The following is a 21333-nucleotide window of genomic DNA, read 5'->3' as shown; positions in this document are numbered from 1 at the left end:
TCCCAGGTATATTAGTGGCCGGTGATGTTAATGAAGGAAAACTGAAATCCATTTTAACACATTTCTACCAACGTGTCACCTGTGCAACTAGAGGCAAAAACAACTCTAGTTCACCTTTACTCCACACACAGAAACACATACAAAGCTCACCCTCCATTTTGCAAATCTGACCATATCTCCAGCCTCCTGATTCCAATATATAAGCAGACTCAAACAGGAAGTACCAATACAGAAGTGGTCCGATGAAGCGGATGCTAAGCTACAGGACTGTTTTGCTAGCACAGACTGGGATATGTCCCGGGATTTATCTGATGACATTGAGGAGTTTACCACATTAGTCACCGGCTTCATTAATAAGTGCATGACGATGTCCTCCCCACAGTGACCGTACATACATATCCCAACCAGAAGCCATGGATTACAGGCAACATCCGCACTGAGTTAAAGGCTAGAGCTGCCGCTTTCAAGGAGAGAGACACTAATCCGGACACATAAGAAATCCCGCTACGACCTTTGATGAGCCATCAAACAGGCAATGCGCCAATACAGGACTAAAATCGAATCCTACTACGCCGGCTCTGACTCTCATCGAGTGTGGCAAGTTAATGCCTTCTATGCTCGCTTCGAGGCATGCAACACTGAACCATGCATAAGAGCGACAGCTGTTCTGGACGACTGTGTGATCACGCTCTCCATAGGTTAACATTCACAAGGCCGCAGGGCCAGACAGATTACCAGGATGCATGCTCAGAGTATGCACTGACCAGCTGGCAAGTGTCTTCACTGACATTTTCTATCCTCTCCCTGACCCAGTATGTAATACCTATATGTTTCAAGCAGACCAACATAGTCCCTGTGCCCAAGAACGCCAAGGTAACCTGTCTAAAGGCTATCGCCCCATAGCACTCACCTCTGTAGCCATTAAATTCTTTGAAAGGCTAGTCATGGCTGACAAAAACACCATCATCCCAGACCCACTCCAATTCGCATACCGCCCCCAACAGATCCACAGATGACGCAATCTCTATTGTACTCTCCCACCTGGACAAGATGAACATCTATGTGAGAATGCTGTTCATTGACTACAGCTCAGTGTTCAACACTATAGTGCTCTCCATGCTCATCACTAAGCTAAGGAGCCTGGGACTGAACACCTCCCTCTGCAACTGGATCCTGGACTTCCTGACGGGCCGCCCCAAGGTGGTGAGAGTAGGCAACAACACATCTGCCACACTGACAACACGGGAACCTCTCAGGGGTGCAAGTTTAGTCCCCTCTGTACTCCCTGTTCACGCACAACTATGTGGCCGTGCACGACTCCAACACTATAATTAAGTTTTGCCAACGACACAACGGTGGTGGGCCTGATCACCAACAACGATGTGACCGTCTATAGGGCCGAGGTCAGAGACGCCAGGACAACAGCCTCTCCCTCAACGTCAGCAAGACAAACGAGCTGATCTTGGACTACAGGAAACGGAGGGCCGAGCATGCCCCCATTCATGTCGACGGTGCTGTAGTGGAGCAGGTTGAGAGCTTCAAGTTCCTTGGTGTCCACATCACCAAGGATCTATCATGGTCCACACACACCACCAATACAGACTTGAAGAGGGCATGACAACACCTCTTCCCCGTCAGGAGGCTGAAAAGATTTGGCATGGGCCCTCAGATCCTCAAAGAGTTCTACAGCAGCACCATTGAGAGCATCTTGACTGGCTGCATCACTGCTTGGTAAGGCAACTGCAAGGTGATACTGAGGGTAGTGTGTACAGCCCAGTACATCACTGGGGTGAGCTCCCTGCCATCCAGGATCTCTATACCAGGCAATGTCAGAGGAAGGCCCAGAAAAGACTCAAGCCACCCAAGACATAGAATGTTCTCTCTGTTACCGCATGGCAAATGTTACCGATGCACCAAGTCTGGAACCAACAGGACCCTCAACAGCTTCTATCCCCAAACCACAAGACTGCTAAATAGTTATTTAAATAGTCCAGGCAGCTATTTGGTTAACTATCTGCATTGACCCTTTTTGCACTAACTTTTTTTTACTCATAAACTGCTACTACTGTTTATTATCTCTCTTGTTGCCTAGTCACTTTATTCCTAGTTATATGTAAATATCTACCTCAATTATCTTGTATCCCATGTATATAGCCAAGTTATTACCCATTGAGTATTTATTATTGTGTTATTACTTCTCTATTTTCTTTCTCTCTGCATTGTTGAGAATGGTCCGTAAGTAAGCATTTCACTGTTAATCCACAACTGTTGTTTACCAAGATTTCATCCCTTTTGGCACCCAGCACATTCCAATGCGGATGAGGGATCCCTTAGCCTAATAATGGATTAAAGGAGTCTAACATTACACCTTAGAAATATTGCTTTCTGAACTCTTTCTAAGTTAAAACATGAGTGTTGTTGTTTTAAAAATGAATATGAACTTATTTTCTTTGCATTATTCAAGGTCTGACAACACTGCATCTTTTTTGTTATTTTGACCAGTTGTCCTTTTCTGCAAATAAATGCCCTAAATGACAATATTTTTATTTGGAATTTGGGAGAAAGGTTGTCAGTAGTTTATAGAATAAAACAAAAATATTAATTTTACCCAAACACATACCTATAAATAGTAAAACCAAAGAAACTGATAATGTTGCAATGGTCTCTTAATTATTTCCAGAGCTGTATATATACAGTGGGGAGAACAAGTATTTGATACACTGCCGATTTTGCAGGTTTTCCTACTTACAAAGCATGTAGAGGTCTGTAATTTTTATCATAGGTACACTTCAACTGTGAGTTACGGAATCTAAAACAAAAATCCAGAAAATCACATTGTATGATTTTTAAGTAAATCATTTGCATTTTATTTCATGACATAAGTATTTGATACATCAGAAAAGCAGAACTTAATATTTGGTACAGAAACCTTTGTTTGCAATTACAGAGATCATACGTTTCCTGTAGTTCTTGACCAGGTTTGCAGCAGGGATTTTGGCCCACTCCTCCATGCAGACCTTCTCCAGAGCCTTCGGGTTTTGGGGCTGTCGCTGGGCAATACGGACTTTCAGCTCCCTCCAAACATTTTCTATTGGGTTCAGGTCTGGAGACTGGCTAGGCCACTCCAGGACCTTGAGATGCTTCTTACGGAGCCACTCCTTAGTTTCCCTGGCTGTGTGTTTCGGGTCGTTGTCATGCTGGAAGACCCAGCCACAACCCATCTTCAATGCTCTTACTGAGGGAAGGAGGTTGTTGGCCAAGATCTCGCGATACATGGCCCCATCCATCCTCCCCTCAATACGGTTTAGTCATCCTGTCCCCTTTGCAGAAAAGCATCCCCAAAGAATGATGTTTCCACCTCCATGCTTCACAGTTGGGATGGTGTTCTTGGGGTTGTACTCATCCTTCTTCCTCCAAACACAGCGAGTGGAGTTTAGACCAAAAAGCTCTATTTTTGTCTCATCAGACCACATGACCTTCTCCCATTCCTCCTCTGGATCATCCAGATGGTCATTGGCAAACTTCAGACTGGCCTGGACATGAGCTGGCTTGAGCAGGGTGACCTTGCGTGCGCTGCAAGATTTTAATCCATGACAGCGTAGTGTGTTACTAATGGTTTTCTTTGAGACTGTGGTCCCAGCTCTCTTCAGGTCATTGACCAGGTCCTGCCGTGTAGTTCTGGGCTGATCCCTCACCTTCCTCATGATCATTGATGCCCCACGAGGTGAGATCTTGCATGGAGCCCCAGACCGAGGGTGATTGACCGTCATCTTGAACTTCTTCCATTTTCTAATAATTGTGCCAACAGTTGTTGCCTTCTCACCAAGCTGCTTGCCTATAGTCCTGTAGCCCATTCCAGCCTTGTGCAGGTCTACAATTTTATTCCTTTATCCTTACACAGCTCTCTGGTCTTGGCCATTGTGGAGAGGTTGGCGTCTGTTTGATTGAGTGTCTGGACAGGTGTCTTTTATACAGGTAACGAGTTCAAACAGGTGCAGTTAATACAGGTAATGAGTGGAGAACAGGAGGGCTTCTTAAAGAAAAACGAACAGGTCTGTGAGAGCCGGAACTGTCTCTCACAGTTGAAGTGTACATATGATAAAAATTACAGACCTCTACATGCTTTGTAAGTAGGAAAACCTGCAAAATCGGCAGTGTATCAAATACTTGTTCTCCCCACTGTATATATTTTAAAATATTTTAATTCCGATTTTTCAGGGGGTGCTGCAGCACCCTCAGCACCCGTACTTCCCGTGGCTATGGTTTAAATGGTTGACATGCTGAACAATCCTAACGGTGGAGTGTTTCAGCGTGATATAGATCAAGTTTAATTGGGTAGGGGGGTTGGGGAGGGTTTTGGGGGAGGGTGTTGTAGAAGTTATTAGGGATTTATTTGGTTTTTAATTTTCATGGTAGTACAGAATTGGGCAGATCATGATTGATCGTACATTCCAGCACAGTAGATGGTGGCATGCACTTTACACATTTGTTTGCAGACCACTATGATATCATAGAAGAAGAATTTAAAGATCAAGATCGAGTGCAGAAATGTCCTGTGCGAGAGAGGCAGGTTCCAGGGTTAGTGTAGTGCAGAAGTTGTCATATGCTGAGGCAGCGAAGAAAGTAGAGGAAGATGGGTCAAGGGGGAAGGGTCGTGAGAGGAGTGGTGTGAGTAGTAGATCTGTACCAGTACAGAGGTATAGGCCAACAGGTGATATATGTTTCAGTAAGATTGGATTTTTAGCATTTATAGCAATGGTTATCAACTTTACTGCAGGGATGGAACGTAAGTCACAGAAAATGGAGGTTGTGGTGGCAGCTGCAGAGAGGTATTTGAGTGTGCGAGACTTGACATCAGAAGAGTTACAGGGTGTGTTAAGTGGTGGTGGCCCATCCTTTCAGGGGGTTGGCTTGAGGTAGGACTAAATAGATTTAATTAGTGGAGTAAGGTTTTTTTTGTGAGTGTAACGTTAGATGGTAGGGTATTTGACAGATTCAAAAGCCTATAAATAAACAATCACCACATCCGCATCGGCAGACTCAACAGCCTTGGTTTCTCAAATGATTGCCTCGCTTGGTTCAACTACTATTTCTCTGATAGAGTTCAGTGTGTCAAATCGGAGGGCCTGTTGTCTGGGCCTCTGGCAGTCTCTATGGGGGTGCCACAGGGTTAAATTCTTGGGCCGACTCTTTTCTCTGTATACATCAATGATGTCGCTCTTGCTGCTGGTGATTCTCTGATCCACCTCTACGCAGACGACACCATTCTGTATACTTCTGGCCCTTCTTTGGACACTGTGTTAACTACCCTCCAGACGAGCTTCAATGCCATACAACTCTCCTTCCGTGGCCTCCAACTGCTCTTAAATACAAGTAACACTAAATGCATGCTCTTCAACCGTTCGCTGTCTGCACCTGCCCGCCCGTCCAGCATCACTACTCTGGACGGTTCTGACTTAGAATATGTGGACAACTACAAATAACTAGGTATCTAGTTAGACTCTAAACTCTCCTTCCAGACTCACATCAAACATCTCCAATCCAAAGTTAAATCTAGAATTGGCTTCCTATTTCGCAACAAAGCATCTTTCACTCATGCTGCCAAACATACCCTCGTAAAACTGACCATCCTACCGATCCTCGACTTCGGCGATGTCATTTACAAAATAGCCTCCAATACCCTACTCAATAAATTGGATGCAGTCTATCACAGTGCCATCCGTTTTGTCACCAAAGCCCCATATACTACCCACCACTGTGACCTGTACTCTCTCGTTGGCTGGCCCTTGCTTCATACTCGTCGCAAAACCCACTGGCTCCAGGTCATCTACAAGACCCTGCTAGGTAAAGTCCCCCCTTATCTCAGCTCGCTGGTCACCATAGCAGCACCCACCTGCGCTCCAGCAGGTATATCTCTCTGGTCACCCCCAAAGCCAATTCCTCCTTCGGCCGCCTCTCCTTCCAGTTCTCTGCTGCCAATGACTGGAACGAACTACAAAAATCTCTAAAACTGGAAACACTTATCTCCCTCACTAGCTTTAAGCACCAGCTGTCAGAGCAGCTCACAGATCACTGCACCTGTACATAGCCCATCTATAATTTAGCCCAAACAACTACCTCTTCCACTACTGTATTTATTTATTTATTTAGCTCCTTTGCACCCCATTATTTCGATTTCTACTTTGCACTATCTTCCACTGCAAATCTATCATTCCAGTGTTTTACTTGCTATATTGTATTTACTTCGCCACCATGGCCTTTTTTGCCTTTACCTCCCTTATCTCACCTCATTTGCTCACTTTGTATATATACTTATTTTTCTATTATATTATTGACTGTATGTTTGTTTTACCCCATGTGTAACTCTGTGTTGTTGTATGTGTCAAACTGCTTGCTTTAGCTTGGCCAGGTCGCAATTGTAAATGAGAACTTGTTCTCAACGTGCCTACCTGGTTAAATAAAGGTTCAATAAAATAAAAAATTGTTTTAAATTTTTTCAAGCAAAGTGTAAGGAAGTTGTACTCCAGTGTAGTAGGTGGCGGTAATGCAACATTTATTGGATGCCAACTGCGCTAAAACCTCATCGAAGAAGAATTCATTTCCTCCACATTCTTTCTGGTTTGTGGATCATGATGGCTGCCGCCTTGAGAGGAAGCCTTGTAACATTGGCCAAGGTGAGTCGGTAGATGATGTTTACAGCCATCAAATTGTGGACAGTGTTTCGTGTGACGTAAAACCTTTCGTAGGTGTTATTGATGACTACCAATGTTTTGTTAGGGGAATTTATATTAAGAAGTTTATAATGTTAGTCACCAATGGTAATGCGACAGGCTAATGTCCATAGCTGGCTAGCTCCTAGTACTGGTACAGCCAGAAAGCTAACGTTAGTTATCATAGCTACGATACGGCTAGTCGGTTACCTACCAAGCTAACTAAGATACGCAGCCAGGTTGAAATTGAATGGATGTCGCATTCACATGCCATTGAATGTTGTCACTGACGTTAACCAGCAATCTAACAACGTATCAGTGAACAACCTGCTAACGGATCGATGCCTCATGGTTATCAGCATCAGACCACAGCTTCAGTTATGCTGGGCATACACTAGTAACGTTACACGATTTGTAACATTTGAACAACTTCCATCCATCTTCAAACCCAGGACGTGGGTGCTCACGTTACGCTAAGATGATAACCTAGTCTAGTTCACCCCCCTGCGTTTTCTTAGTTGTCAGAGGGAGAAAAAAAATGCCAAAATGCAAACAGTGAGCTGCTTTTATTAGTGTGCAGAAACATAAAGAAAGTCAGAGGCTCAGAATATGGACTTAATTTCATAATATTAATTCATATATTTTTGGTGGAGTTAGTTTTGTATGGCCCGTGCCCCATGTGGGTGGAGGTTTTACTTAAGGACCAATGGAATTGTCTAAAATTAATGAACGCTGCTCATCCGTGGCACCGGGCCATGGAAAATGAACTCGCCCATTGAAAAGGCAGCCGCGTTCTCCACAGCCCCGCTAATCTGTCTTCTATCACCTCTGTCCACACGGTGGGTGTTGTCGCTATTCTCTTCGCTATCATTGTTTGTCTCAAATGCTGAGTGCTCATTGGCTATTGGCAGCGGTCCTTGCCCAATCGCTTCGTAGCACTGCTCATAGCACAAGATACATGACCAAGACTTCTGACATGTCAGAAAATTATCTGGACATCCATCAGGGGTCTGGAAAATGGAACAGCCATCGTCGGTGCGTCTTTAACCAAGTTAAACTAAGCGAGTCCCGACATACTGATCCTAGCCCAAGTTCATAGGATTTCACCTCGACCATGAAAATTAGTCTGGGACTGCATAAACGTGGCAAAATCGTGTAGTGTATGTCTGGCATATTCGGTTAGTAGGTTAAACCCAGGGGTGAAATTAAGTCAGTACAGTTATGGTCCAGTACTGAGTAGCCTACTGGCAAAATAAGTATTGGGGTAAAACATGAGCCTATCACAAAACGGATTCCAAGAACTGTAGGCTATTAAGCTATTTATCATTACCGCATTTCAGTGCAAATAGCCTTAAACGTGTGGAATAGATGTGGCTAAACGTGACCACACCCTGAGTAGGTATATAGCAGTAGGGTACTCCGGTTACTCCCATGTAATTAGCCTAACTTTGGCGACTTCCTAAGTAAACTGACACGTTTTTTGTTGTTGGTTTTTTGTTGTTGTTGTTGTTGGTCATCTTCAATTAACCTTCTCAGCAGCCTCACATGTCGTTATTAACATACTTTACTGTCACAACAACAAATTATTTGCATAATACTTATTCTGCCACTAATTTCTTACCCGACCTGCTAACACAGACGGTAAAGCTATCACATTATACTAGCGTAAACTGACGTTAGCTGGCTGGCTAGCGAAATAAATTAATCTAATTTGCTACTCTTAGATATGTCGGTAACTATATTTCAACGATTTTACTGAGTTACAGTTCATATACGAAAATCAGTCAATTTAAACAAATTCATTAGACGCAAATCTATGGATTTCACATGACTGGGAATACAGATATGCATCTGTTGGTAACAGACAGCGTAAAAATAAAGGTAGGATCGTGGATCAGAGAACCAGTCAGTATCTGGTGTGACCACCATTTGCCTCACGCAGCATGAAACACATCTCCTTCGCATAGTTGTTGAGACTATTGATTGTGGCCTGTGGAATGTTGTCTGACTCTTCGTCAATGGCTGCCCGAAGTTGCTGGATATTGGCGAGAACTGGAACACGCTGTCATGCACGTTAATCCAGAGCATCAAATTGCCATCAATTTAAAATGAAATTGTGTTCGTTGTCCGTAGTTTATGCCAAACCCCGCCGCCACCATGGGGAACCCTGTTGACATCAGCAAACCTCTCGTCCACACGACGCCATACATGTGGCCAGCGGTTGTGGGGGCTGGTTGGACGTGCTGCCAAATTCTCTAAAATGACGTTGAAGGCGTCTTATGGTAGAGGAATGAACATTATATTCTCTGGCAACAGCTCCGGTGGACATTTGCTGCAGTCAGCATGCCAATTGCACGCCCCTTAACTTGCGGCATTGTTGTCATGACAACTGCACATTTTAGTGGCCTTTTATTGTCCCCAGCACAAGGTGCACCTGTTGAATTATGATGCTGTTTAATCAGCTTCTTGATGTGCCACACCTGTCAAGGGGATGGATTATGTTGACAAAGGAGAAATTATCACTAACAGGGATGTAACCAAATTTGTGTACACAATTTCAGAGAAATAAGCTTTTTGTGCGTATGGGAAATTTCAGGGATCTTTTAGTTCAGCTCATGAAACCACTGCTTTACATGTCGTTTTATATTTTTGTTCGGTCTAAGTATTTAGAAAAGTTGATTCTTGTTGGCTTGCCTATATACAGTGCATTCGGAAAGTATTCAGGACCAATGACTTTTTCCACATTTTGTTACGTTACAGCCTTATTCTAAAATGGATTAAAAAAAAATTAAAAAAGAAAATGAACTACCATATTTACATAAGTATTCAGACCCTTTGCTATGAGACTCGAAATTGAGCTCAGGAGCATCCTGTTTCCATTGATCATCCTTGATGTATCTACAACTTCATTGGAGTCCACCTGTGGTACATTCAGTTGATTGGACATGATTTGGAAAGGCAATAATCTGTCTTTATAAGGTCCCACAGTTGACAGTGCATGTCAGAGCAAAAACCAAGCCATGAGGTCAAAGGAAATGGCCATAGAGCGTCGAGACAGGATTGTGTCGGCACAGATCTGGGGAAGGGTACCAAAACATTTCTGCAGCACTGAAGGTCCCCAAGAACACAATGGCCTCCATCATTCTTAAATGGAAGAAGTTTGGAACCACCAAGAACACGATGGTCACTGACAGAGCTACAGATTTACTCTGTGGAGATTGGAGAACCTCCCAGAAGGACAACCATCTCTGCAGCATTCCACCAATCAGGCCTTTACGGTAGAGTGGCCAGACGGAAGCCACTCCTCAGAAAAAGGCACATGACAGCTCGCTTGGAGTTTGACAAAAGGACTCTGACCATGACAAACAAGATTGAACTACTATTTGGCCTGAATGTCAAGTTTCACGTCTGGAGGAAATCTGTCACCATCCCTACAGTGAAGCATAGTGGTGGCAGCATCATGCTGTGGGGATGTTTTTCCTTGACGAAAACCTGCTCCAGAGCGCTCAGGTCCTCAGACTGGTTCACCTTCCAACAGGACAAAGACCCTAACTTCAAAGATAAAGCAGGAGTGGCTTCGGGACAAGTCTCTGAATGTCCTTGAGTGGCCCAGCCAAAGCCCGTACTTGAACCTGATCGAACATCTCTGGAGAGACCTGAATATAGCTGTGCAGTGACGCTCCTCATCCAACCTGACGGAGCTTGAGAAGATCTGCAGAGAAGAATGGGAGAAACTCCCCAAATACAGGTGGGCCAAGCTTGTAGCGTCATACCCAAGAAGACTCGAGGCTGTAATCACTACCAAAGGTGCTTCAACAAAGTACTGAGTAAAGGGTCTGAAAAGTTATGTAAATGTGATGTTTGAATTTTATTTTATACATTTGCAAACAAATCTAAACCTGTTTTTGCTTTGTCATTATGGGGTATTGTGTGTGTATATATTGAGGGAAAAAATAATTTCATCCATTTTCTAATAATACTGTAATGTAACAAAATGTGGAAAAAGTCAAGGGGTCTGAATACTTTCCAAATGCTCTGTATGTCCTTTCAACTTGCCGGAGACCAGCTGGGGAGACAACCCTGCCAAATGTCCCAAAGTAGCCTATTGCCATATCTACACCTACTTGGTGGAATCTCCAGTTTTGCCTACATTTCCAAATGTAGAAGAATATTATAGTTGTTATTTCGACAGATACAGATCACTAGTCCCTACTGCAAGTTAACTAGCAAGCGTTCCGCAATACACATACTGTAGCTAGTTGGATGCAAACAAGTGTGACCAACTTACCGGTGATGCAGTGCTTCGAACACACATGTAATATGTAACCGGAGCCCACAGCTTTACTTCATCACACCGTAATAGCCTGAAATCAAGAGGTTCGTCTAACCTGGTCTTTGGGCAGTTGATTAAACTTGATTTGGTGGTCTTTTTCTCCTATTGTTCAAACAAAATGGTACACAACAGCTTTCCAACATTGTAAAAGCAGGGTTAGCTAGCTAGTTAACGTCTGTTGTAATAGTCTGATAATCGTGACGTACATTCCACGTGACAGTCTCTGTTCATGCCAACATTTTTACATTTAGAGTGAAAGTGTGTTTAGGTATGATGTAGTTTGTTGATAATGACGATTCGAAAGTATGTAGAAAATGACCAACCAAGCATATCCAAAATGTTTCTAGAAAGATTTAAAAAGAAAGAATATAGCCACTGGCAGATAAGACACATTAGCTATAACGACAACAAGACCTTCTGATTATGCTTACTTTCTACAGTGGACCTAATTAAGTTTTGTGTCCTGGTCTAGGGCCTTACTGGCACTGGTCCGCGGTGGCAGCAGCTGGCTGCCCGGTCCCTCAATATGACCTCCAGTCTGAGTGGGCCTGAGGCACCCCCGGCCCGCGCCGACGCCACATTCAAAGTCACCATGGTGCCCGGGGACGGAGTAGGACCTGAACTGATGACTGCCGTCAAGGAGGTGTTCAAGGTATGTACATTATGGTGGCTCCACTGTCACTCCAGGTCAGCCTTGAGAAAATGCGACTGAGAGTGCAGATTGGTGTGGATGTGTCGTCCCTCTGTTGACATATAGCCGATTCATCTCCTTAGCACATTCTCCTCCAGGTATGCTATTACTTAGGCCTCCACCCCACCTCACCCCCATGCTTGTGACCCTGTCTCAGCAGTCAATGCACACATTATGTGGCCCATGTGGGAATGGAATTCACTATTGCCAGCACCATGCGCCAAGCATGCTCTGAGCTCAATCCAATACTTTCTGTGTTCATTGATAACTGAATATGCAAGACTAATTCATAATGTTTATAGTCCATTCAAATCAAATAACATTTTATTTGTCACACGCGCCAAATACAACCGATGTAGACCTTACCATGAAATGCTTACTTACCAACAATGTAGTTCAAGAAATGGAGTTAAGAAAAGTAACACAATAACAATAATGAGGCTATATACAGGGGGTACCGGTACCAAGTCAATGTGCGTGGCTACAGGTTACTCAAGGTAATTTGTACATGTAGGTTGGGGTAACGTGACTATGCATAGATAATAAACAGTGAGTAGCAGCAGTGTAAAAACAAACGGGGTGGGGGGGTCAATGTAAATAGTCCGGGTGGCCATCTTTGATTAATTGTTCAGCAGTCTTATGGCTTGGTGGTAGAAGCCTTTTGGACCTAGACTTGGCGCTCCGGTACTACTTGCCGTGCGGTAGCAGAGAAAACAGTCTATTACTTGGGTGACTGGAGTCTTCGATAATTTTTGGGGGGGCCTGCCTTCATTCGCTCACTTCCTTAATTTATTCATCCATCCTCGATATGTCCATCCTGTTTCTCGTCCCCTTGTCTTATCTCCTTGGTTCTACCCTTAACCCTGCCTTTCTCTTTCCTTCCTTCCCTCCATCTCTCTCCAGGCGGGCGACGTCCCAGTGGAGTTTGAGGAGTTCCACCTAAGTGAGGTGCAGCACATGGACAGCGACGAGAAGCTGGAGCAGGTGTTGGCCTCCATGAAGACCAACAGGGTGGCCATGAAAGGTAACTAACTTGTCTCCTCTGTGGGGGATTTGCTTCCTCTTGTCTGCTTTTACCATATCGGTGTGTTCTGACTGAGTGTTTTTCTTTTCTCCGTGTGTGCAGGAAAGATTAACACCCCCATGGAGTTCAAAGGGGAGCTGGCTGGCTTTGAGATGAAAATTAGGTAAGGCCATATTAGATCGAGCGCTAGCATGAATCCAACACAATAAATGAATATTGTTATGAGAACTCTTAGTGTGTGGCTGGCTGTCCTTATTAGTGAGCCTCTCCCTCCTGTGCTCTGCTCAGGCGTAGGCTGGACTTGTTTGCAAATGTGGTACACGTGAACAGCCTGCCCGGCTATAGCACCCGCCACAACAACCTGGACCTGGTCATCATCCGAGAGCAGACTGAGGGAGAGTACAGCTCTCTGGAGCACGAGGTACATCACCACACACTGCCACAACTAATGTGTGTGTTGGTTTCAGCTCGACTAGGGTGTTAGGTGGGTGAAGTTTGCCCATTTTATGACCATTTCATTGGTCCTAAAGGGAAATCGGCCACTCACCCGGGGTGGGGTGGGGGGGGGGCTGGCTAGCTATAACTAGTTGACCCAGTCCTCATTGAAATCTAACCATGTTTTAGTTTGTTGTATGGGTAATACACACATTTTTACATGAAATCATCTATCACAACCAGTGTTGGGGTAACGTGTTTCAGAAGTAATGCATTACAGTAATAATATTACTTTGAGTAACAGAGTAATATAACATTACTTTTCAAGTTTGAGTAATAATATTAGTTACTTTAAGTAAAGCGGGCGCTACTTTTTTTCCATTAAAACGTTAAGAAAAATGTATAGAATTCCACTTGAATTTACAATGCTGCTGTGCTGCTGCTGGCAACCGTTTGGGTCTCACGGTGCGTCCCGTTCAGATGGTTAAGCATTGCAGCTGTACTACCATTACTGTACCTCAATTCCACCTCGCAAAGTTTGCACGTACTTCTCATTTAACTTCTAAAAGTACCATTTAACTTTCTCTGCCATTTTTCCTACTGTTAACAATGATGACGTGGTGGAGAATAGATTCCAAAATAATTGGTTCGTTGACTCCCGGTATCGACTCCCATTCATGAGTGTTAAGGTTCTATTCCGCCAGGAATCGACTCGTAAGATTCAGTATTTTTTGGAATGGAGGACACTGATTAGTTGGTGTACTTCAGAGAACACAAACACTCGCATCTTTCATGGCGAGCTAGCGAGGGTGGAGAGAGAGGGGAGGTGCACAGTATAGGAAGGTCGGCCACCAGGCAGCCAGTCAGAACCGTGCACTAGACCTATAGATCGGCGATCCAAAGCTGTCTCTCGCAATGAAATGCTGTACCTTGCCATCGTAACGTTAAGGATCCCAATTTAATTTCAACATTCACACCGCTAAAAGCCAGTTTATGCTTGATCCGAAAATGTGGGCGGAGGCTTGGTATTGGAGGGTTTAACGCAATTGCAGAGCCTCCGGAGGCATGCCGAGGCCAAATCAAGCTCCAGTCCGCATCGCCGTGTGCCTGTGTACACCGGGCAGAAAATGACCACATTTAAGCACTCCAACACCATGGTCAAACCAACCATGGTCAGATGGAAGTGTGTCCTGGTCTGAACTTTGTGCCCTCTGCCTCTCAGAGCGTGCCTGGAGTGATCGAATGTCTGAAGATCATCACTAGGGAGAAGTCTCGGCGCATCGCCAAGTTTGCCTTCGACTACGCCACCAAGAAGGGTCGCAGCAAGGTCACGGCGGTCCACAAGGCCAACATCATGTGAGTCTCGCTGCCAAATAAGCAACCTAATTTTAAAGGCTTCTACACATCTATCCAACTACAGCCAACCCAACTGTTTATGTAGCGCTCGACATTAACACTTGCCCTCTTGTCCGGGACAAGTAAAAAAAATATATAATTGTGGAGCAAGCAGTATATAGATTTTAAGTTGTTTGAATGGACAAGTAGAAAGAAAATTCACACAATCACTATCAAACAATTACTCTGATCAGATTTTCCTCTGGAGACAATGTTGCACACTGTTTTCCCTAACTCTGCAAAGCGCATGAGTGGAATTATTGAATTGCATTGGGGTACAAGGGTTTTTTAATCACCGGCGGTCGCTAGATGCACTTTTGAGATCAAACCCAGAGGTGGGTTGTTGATAGTCCTCGCTAGTTAGTGAGTTATTTGCTCAGTTGCAGCTACTTTTTGGTCAGCAAACAGGGTTTGTACAGTCATGTACCGTTGCTCGAGGAGAGAGCCAATTGAAACCATATAGCCTAGTCTTCCTAGTTGTCTTTTTAGTGAACTACGGCGGCAGGAAGCCTAGTGGTTAGAGCTGAAAGGTTGCTGGTTCGAATACCCGAGCCGACATCTATTTAGCTATTAGAATGTATAAATGCTGTTAAAGGGGAGTCTCAGCTAGTCTCTGAGTATACATTTTTTTCTCGACACTATATTGAGGAAATACCACCATTTTACAGAGTATGTATTGAGATGATGCGCAGGTGGAGCGGAGCACGCCATTTGCGGTGAATACATCAAGTAGCCTATTCGGCCTGCCAATGGGGGGGGGGGGGAATAAACAATTTGTTGGACATTAAATTTACTCTTAGATCAATTACATGGCTATCTAGCAACAATATATTTACGGTAATAAATCTAGCTAATGTGTTTCGAATTCCCACTTCCTCAGGTGGTGAATTATGTAGCATATAGCCTAGGCCAATATGCCAAAATGTATAAAGATGCAGAAATCTGCTCATTCTGGATCCTATTGTTGCACATCAAAATATTCAACATGCATTCCCTGAACATGTTAGACGAAATGGCTAACTTCTTTCATGTCTTACTTGGTGCTGGAAAAAGTCAGACTAGAGCCCTGCCACTAATGGAAAGCAACTGCATTTAAAAAAAAAAGGTATTTATCGTTATTGACCAAAATGGGTTAATACTGTGATTACTTTTTGTCCTGATTCTCTGTATGATGATGATAAATGTTATTTTGTAAAGTGGTTCCTTGCATCATACAACACAATTTTCAGGCACCTTTTTGGTGCATGGTGTTAGACTTATTTTTGTGTGTGTGTGTTATGAAGCGACTGGAGCCTTCAGACAAAAATCTGTCCTACTTGCCCAAATGACAGGTGTAAAAAAAAAAAAATATGTCAAGCCCTGCTAAGGATGGTGGACGTAGGTGGTCCCGAATCAACACGTGGAATCAGAAACACACACACACAGTGTTTGTGTCGCTGTTAATGATTTTTTTTTTTTTTTTTAAATTCAAATGGCTTTAGGTACTTTACAGCGCAAGGAACTTGGGCACCATTGCACTGACATGTACATTCTACATTTTGATTTTGTCTCCTTCTGTCTTTCTACAGGAAGCTTGCAGATGGCCTGTTCCTACAGTGCTGTGCCGAGGTGGCAGAGCTGTATCCCAAGATCAAATATGAGAACATTATCATAGACAACTGTTGCATGCAGGTATGCCTCTCTCTCTCTCTCTCTCTCTCTCTCTCTCTCTCTCTCTCTCTCTCTCTCTCTCTCTCTCTCTCTCTCTCTCTCTCTCTCTCTCTCTCTCTCTCTCTCTGTGTCTCTGTGTCTCTGTGTCTCTGTGTCTCTGTGTCTCACTCAAATATGCACCCTCTTTCTGTAGCTGGTCCAGAACCCATACCAGTTTGACGTGCTGGTGATGCCCAACCTTTATGGCAACATCATTGACAACCTGGCCGCTGGGCTGGTCGGCGGGGCAGGAGTGGTGCCAGGAGAGAGCTACAGCGCCGAGTACGCCGTGTTTGAGACCGTGAGTGTCTGTCTGCCTGAGATCCATCTTAACCAGTCAGCTGCGATCATACACTTGCTACTTTAGATGTTCAACCGTCAGTATAGTGCTACAATAAGCATGTGTAAAATAGCCTGAAAATAAACATTTCCTCTCCTTCTTAGGGAGCGCGGCACCCCTTTGCCCAGGCTGTAGGCAGGAACATCGCCAACCCAACGGCCATGCTGCTCAGCGCTGCCAACATGCTCCATCACCTCAAGTGAGTGGGCACTGCTACCAATGGGACGTGTGTGTGTGTGTGTGTGTGTGTGTGCGCGTGCGTGCGTGCGTGCGTGCGTGCGTGCGTGCGATCTCAACTGACTGTGTTTTGTGTTACAGCCTGGAATACCACTCCAATATGGTGTCAGATGCAGTCAGGAAGGTCATCAAACAGGGGAAGGTAAGAATGTGTGTGTGACTATTGTATCAACATCCTGTTCAATCTTATTGGTTTGTGTGCATGCATATGCGTGTGTGTTGGTCTAAACGCATACAGTGTATGACTAATTCTAAAGTTGAATGATTAAGAAGTGTTCTTGCAACATAACATATTTGTCCATGCATTTTGGGGGTCAATTCAAAAACAAAAAATGTACAGCTAAAAAGTGTAAAGACAAATACTCTGATCCAAACATCAATTCATGACTCTCAAATTGCATTTAGCCTTGAAGTTACACCTAACAATCGATAACCCATATCCGTGTGTGTGTGAGAGAGCCTTTTGATTATGCATGTCGACGTGGGTGGCGTCGTATACACCCCTCTGTGTGTGTGAGAGTCCTGCTAAACATTGTCCTTGTTCTTAGCCGGCACAGCGAGGTGACGGAACACAGCTCCGTAACCATAGAAACCGCCTGGTAACAAAGATCCTACTAACTGTGGTGTGCGTCCCAGCCCTTATTTGCACTAATAGCAGCAGCACTAACCCTAACTAATACCATGGTTCTTAGGCAACACATGGGTCAACACACCATTGCGCTAAGGTATGGCTCTGTCATGTCAGCCATGGCACAGAAGGTGTCCTTTTGCAGGAGTGTAGGGGAATGATTTCTGTTTGACAGAACGGCCGTTGTGGGCAAAGTGCGATATTTCAATTTGAGTGTTGGAAGGACGGGTTATCTGAAGGTGTGAAGTATAGTGTTTGTCAGTCCACTACTGTCTGAAGTACCCTCCCCTTTTCCATCTCCTTTGCTCCTCCTCTTCCCCTGTCCCTGTGTGTGTGGGTGTGTGTGTCCCAGGTGCGGACGCGAGACCTGGGCGGTTACAGCACGACCGGGGACTTTGTGCAAGCCGTTGTGGGGAACCTCCGCCACCGACCCGTGTACTAAAGAAGTCCCGATTCCCCTGAACGCCCTGCCCTTTACTGTAAACTGGACCGCCAACCAAATATAATCTGGATATATTGAACCCAATATCGCCATATTCCCTAATAACTTTACCCCACTAACTTTTTGGCTCACTTTCCCACTAAACTAACACTTACGTCACTCTTGGCAGCGCTCTCTTCTGCTTTCTTTCCATATTCCTCTTTACGCGTTCGGTGTATCCTTTATTACGTTTCTCTCTCTCTTGCTCAAATTCAAAAATGATTGGCCAAAGCAGATAATTGTCATTTTTTTGGTTTTTACCAAATCGTCCATTTATGCTGTGGCCTTCTATTTTCTCCCGGTCTTTTCCTTGCTGAACCCTTTCTCCAACTGAGCACCCCCTGCTTGGTGCTGTTTCCTGCTTTTCTCTTTTCCTCCATGTCAGCCTGTTCTTTTGTACTACCTCTGCTGTTGGCTGCACTCTTCTATAAGCTGTTCTAGAATCTTCTCTGTTTTATCGGCTCTACTAACTCCCTATAGTCTACTTTCTATTTGTCAGCTAACTCTCTTTACCTCCACTCCAACTCTTCCTCCTCTCTCTCTAAGCTGTTTCATTGTCTCTGCTGTGGACAAGCATATGATTTTATATTACATTGATCTCCACTAGTCCAGCCTCGCAATCCATACGGGTTGGGCCGTGTGTTATTCAGCAGTATTGGTCAAGCAGGTTTCGAGCCACGAGGACAATTCACCAATGCCAAAGCGAGTGAGAAATCTCTACCACAGCACTGTATCAATGGATATCTGGCCTGCCATTACAGTCCTGAGTCGTGCCAGGCATATGCAGTACGTCGTTCATAACCCTTTGACTCTATGTGCAGACTTTCCTTGGCTTGGACTAAGGCTATCGTGGTAGCATATGCGTAGACTACCGTAGCTGTAGACTTCCGGTCATTGCGCTAGTTACCATTGCCTCTTGAAACTACCTCTAACTACCTTCATTCTGTACACAGAGACAAAAATGGTATCCATGAGTTCATCTGACTCTGGGTAAGTAGAAAAACAGCTTAACTGCCAGAATCTTGCAGTAATCTTTTTTTAACTGGCCTTTTCAATCACAACCTTAATTACGCGCACAGTCACGTCAAGACTGATTTAGTTGCCGTAATTTTTTTTTTTTTTAAATGCGCTGGTTTCCACTGAGTCATCATAAACATGGACGTTTCTCACGAACACATTTCAGCACCACTGTCTTAAAGGAGGCAGGATGTAGAGGTCATTCCTGAGAAGGGTGAACATTTTCAGAATTTCCAATCAAATATTTTGATATTGTTGCGTTAGCAGGGATGCTAACAAGTTACCAAAAGGTGAACTTGGCTAACTGTAGCTAGCTTCATAGAACCTTTTTATTGATCCATTGTCGCTCAGCTGCATACTCAAGTCATCACTAGTTACTAAAATAAAAATGTCTTAATATTCTGTCCACTGTGTATGCTGTAAAACGCACATAATGTGTATCGTAGAGGTAACTATCTTGGTAGCTTTTTGCTGGAGTTGTGACCTTGGAAAGCCATCGTGTTTGGCTGTTCAGTCAGGCTAAGCTCTTTCATCATTAAATTTGCAAACGAACAAGCCACTGTAACTCGAGCCTACGACCAGCCTTGCCCGAGTTCACTCTGGCTTTGTACTTTGTGCCAAAAGTCCATTAAATTATATATTGGTTATGTTGATGATCTCAGTGGTAGCATTTCTACTAGAGACTCAGACTGGCATGTGTCAGTCAGTCATTGGGACTTCAAATGTATTGGCGTATGTCATTAAGTGGTAAGGTATTAGAAATGCTTCAAAGTGCTGTTCTGGGCACAAATGTTTTTATTTATAATGGTTATGGCTATAGGACTGTGGTTGTAATATTGGATCTTTGAAATAAAACTTTTCCTGTTCCCTAACTGTTACAATGGCTGATGGACATTTTTATTGTATTTAAATATAATCATGGTCAAATACTGAAGAATAAAAGATGGGGAAATGTGTGTGTTGGCCTGTTTTCTCAACAACAACAAAATGTAATCAAAGGTGTGATTTTAAAACTTGCATTGTTTCGTTTTCCAGGCGTAGGGTGAGTGGTGCAGCGTCTGTTGAAAGACCAGCATAGACTACGCTAGCAATAAATGTAGATTACGGAGTCATCCATTCTTATTTAGTATGTTTGGTCATTAACTATTTTATGAGTAAATACATAAGACCATGGACTTGAGTTGCTTCAACATAAGCTAATATTCCTCTACCCTATTAATGTGTGTCTTGAGTTTGGCGGTGAAAAAGGCTCTCTTACACACTAGTCATGTTTTGTGTGTATATATTTGTGAGGACCATTGTCTTTCCTGAATGAACCAGGGCCCAGTTTCCCAAAGGATGAGCACCCTTAAGCTGCTTTCTGGGAAACTGGGTCCGTGTGTGTGTGTGTGACACTGCTCTTTTATTTGTGGCAGGTGCGCACAGGAGACCTGGGGGGCTATGCCACAAGCGACGAGTTCACGAGAGCTGTCATCGCCAACCTAGCCATCTGAGCTATCCTCTCGAACGCACACTTTCATTATTTTACTCCTTTCAAACTAGTCTCTCTGCATTGACCACTCGAACAGCTGCGCAACAGATGAAATCCTCCCGACCCATGCTCAACAACATGCTAACACCCATAGACTCAAATGCATACAAACCCAGAGGAATATACATGAAATATGTAAAATACGCACAATGAAATTGAGGACCGGTTCCATAAATGAGAAGCCAATATGGGGACGACACCTTCAGTCTTGTGAACGGTACCAAAATAAATGTTTTCCCATTCAACAATACTTGTATAGAACTTGTAAGTCACATTCCACATTCTCTACCAGAGTGGTGTTCTTCAATGAATGGGCCTTGTTTAGATATTCAAACAAGATACATGTACTATATCAGTATATTATTTTATTTATTCACTACAAGTGTTATATGCGTTATTGACTTGTTCATTCATAATTAGTAATAAACATATTCCTATATCTGATACTGTGCTGTGTGGAAAATCAATGTTAACAAAATGTGTTGTAATTGAATAGATTGACTGATATTAGTGCAGACAGAAATGTAATTGTTTTTTGTTCATTTAGGTGTTGCAGAAATATTGAATTGCAAGTGTGATGCTGGGTTTGAAACCTCCAGTAAAATGTATGTAAATCTTGCAAACGTTTTAAAGTAATCTGGAAGTTCCAGAAATGGATACCATTTACAGAAAAGAAAGCTGATTGGGACAGTGCTGTTTTCCGTCTTAGAACTTTGAAGTTGTCAGAGAAACATTTACATCCTAGTACAGGGATACTCAACTCTTACCCCGAGTCTTCTGTTCTACCAGATAATTAATTGCACACACCTGGTGTCAGGGCTA

At 43.7% G+C, this 21333-nt stretch overlaps 1 protein-coding gene across 2 annotated transcripts; it reads left to right on the top strand.

The window, feature by feature from the left end:
• The first annotated feature begins 6594 nt into the window (after positions 1 to 6594).
• On the top strand, positions 6595 to 20955 carry idh3b (isocitrate dehydrogenase (NAD(+)) 3 non-catalytic subunit beta). Of its 2 annotated transcripts, none has more exons than XM_029776208.1 (11): positions 6595 to 6674; positions 11516 to 11695; positions 12638 to 12758; positions 12861 to 12921; positions 13047 to 13179; positions 14416 to 14549; positions 16157 to 16259; positions 16432 to 16578; positions 16722 to 16816; positions 16936 to 16996; positions 20396 to 20955. In XM_029776208.1, the coding sequence occupies exons 1-11, from the start codon at positions 6630 to 6632 to the stop codon at positions 20471 to 20473; spliced, it is 1158 nt and encodes a 385-aa protein (XP_029632068.1). In that variant the 5' UTR covers positions 6595 to 6629; the 3' UTR covers positions 20474 to 20955. The 2 variants fall into 2 exon arrangements, with proteins under 2 accessions (XP_029632068.1, XP_029632067.1); XM_029776207.1 differs by lacking the exon at positions 20396 to 20955 and adding an exon at positions 17835 to 19936.
• The last annotated feature ends 378 nt before the right edge of the window (positions 20956 to 21333 follow it).

This window comes from Salmo trutta, chromosome 14 (genome assembly GCF_901001165.1).
Source record: "Salmo trutta chromosome 14, fSalTru1.1, whole genome shotgun sequence".
Taxonomy (NCBI): Eukaryota; Metazoa; Chordata; class Actinopteri; order Salmoniformes; family Salmonidae; genus Salmo; species Salmo trutta.
This window is presented reverse-complemented; position numbering and strand designations above follow the sequence as displayed.

Bases quoted from the DNA above. Each gene is read 5' to 3' on its own strand.
- idh3b (XM_029776207.1), top strand. From the start codon at position 6,630: ATGATGGCTGCCGCCTTGAGAGGAAGCCTTGTAACATTGGCCAAG. The intron at 6,675-11,515 runs GTGAGTCGGTAG...GTCCTGGTCTAG, and splicing joins GCCTTGTAACATTGGCCAAG to GGCCTTACTGGCACTGGTCC. The intron at 16,579-16,721 runs GTGAGTGTCTGT...TCTCCTTCTTAG, and splicing joins AGTACGCCGTGTTTGAGACC to GGAGCGCGGCACCCCTTTGC.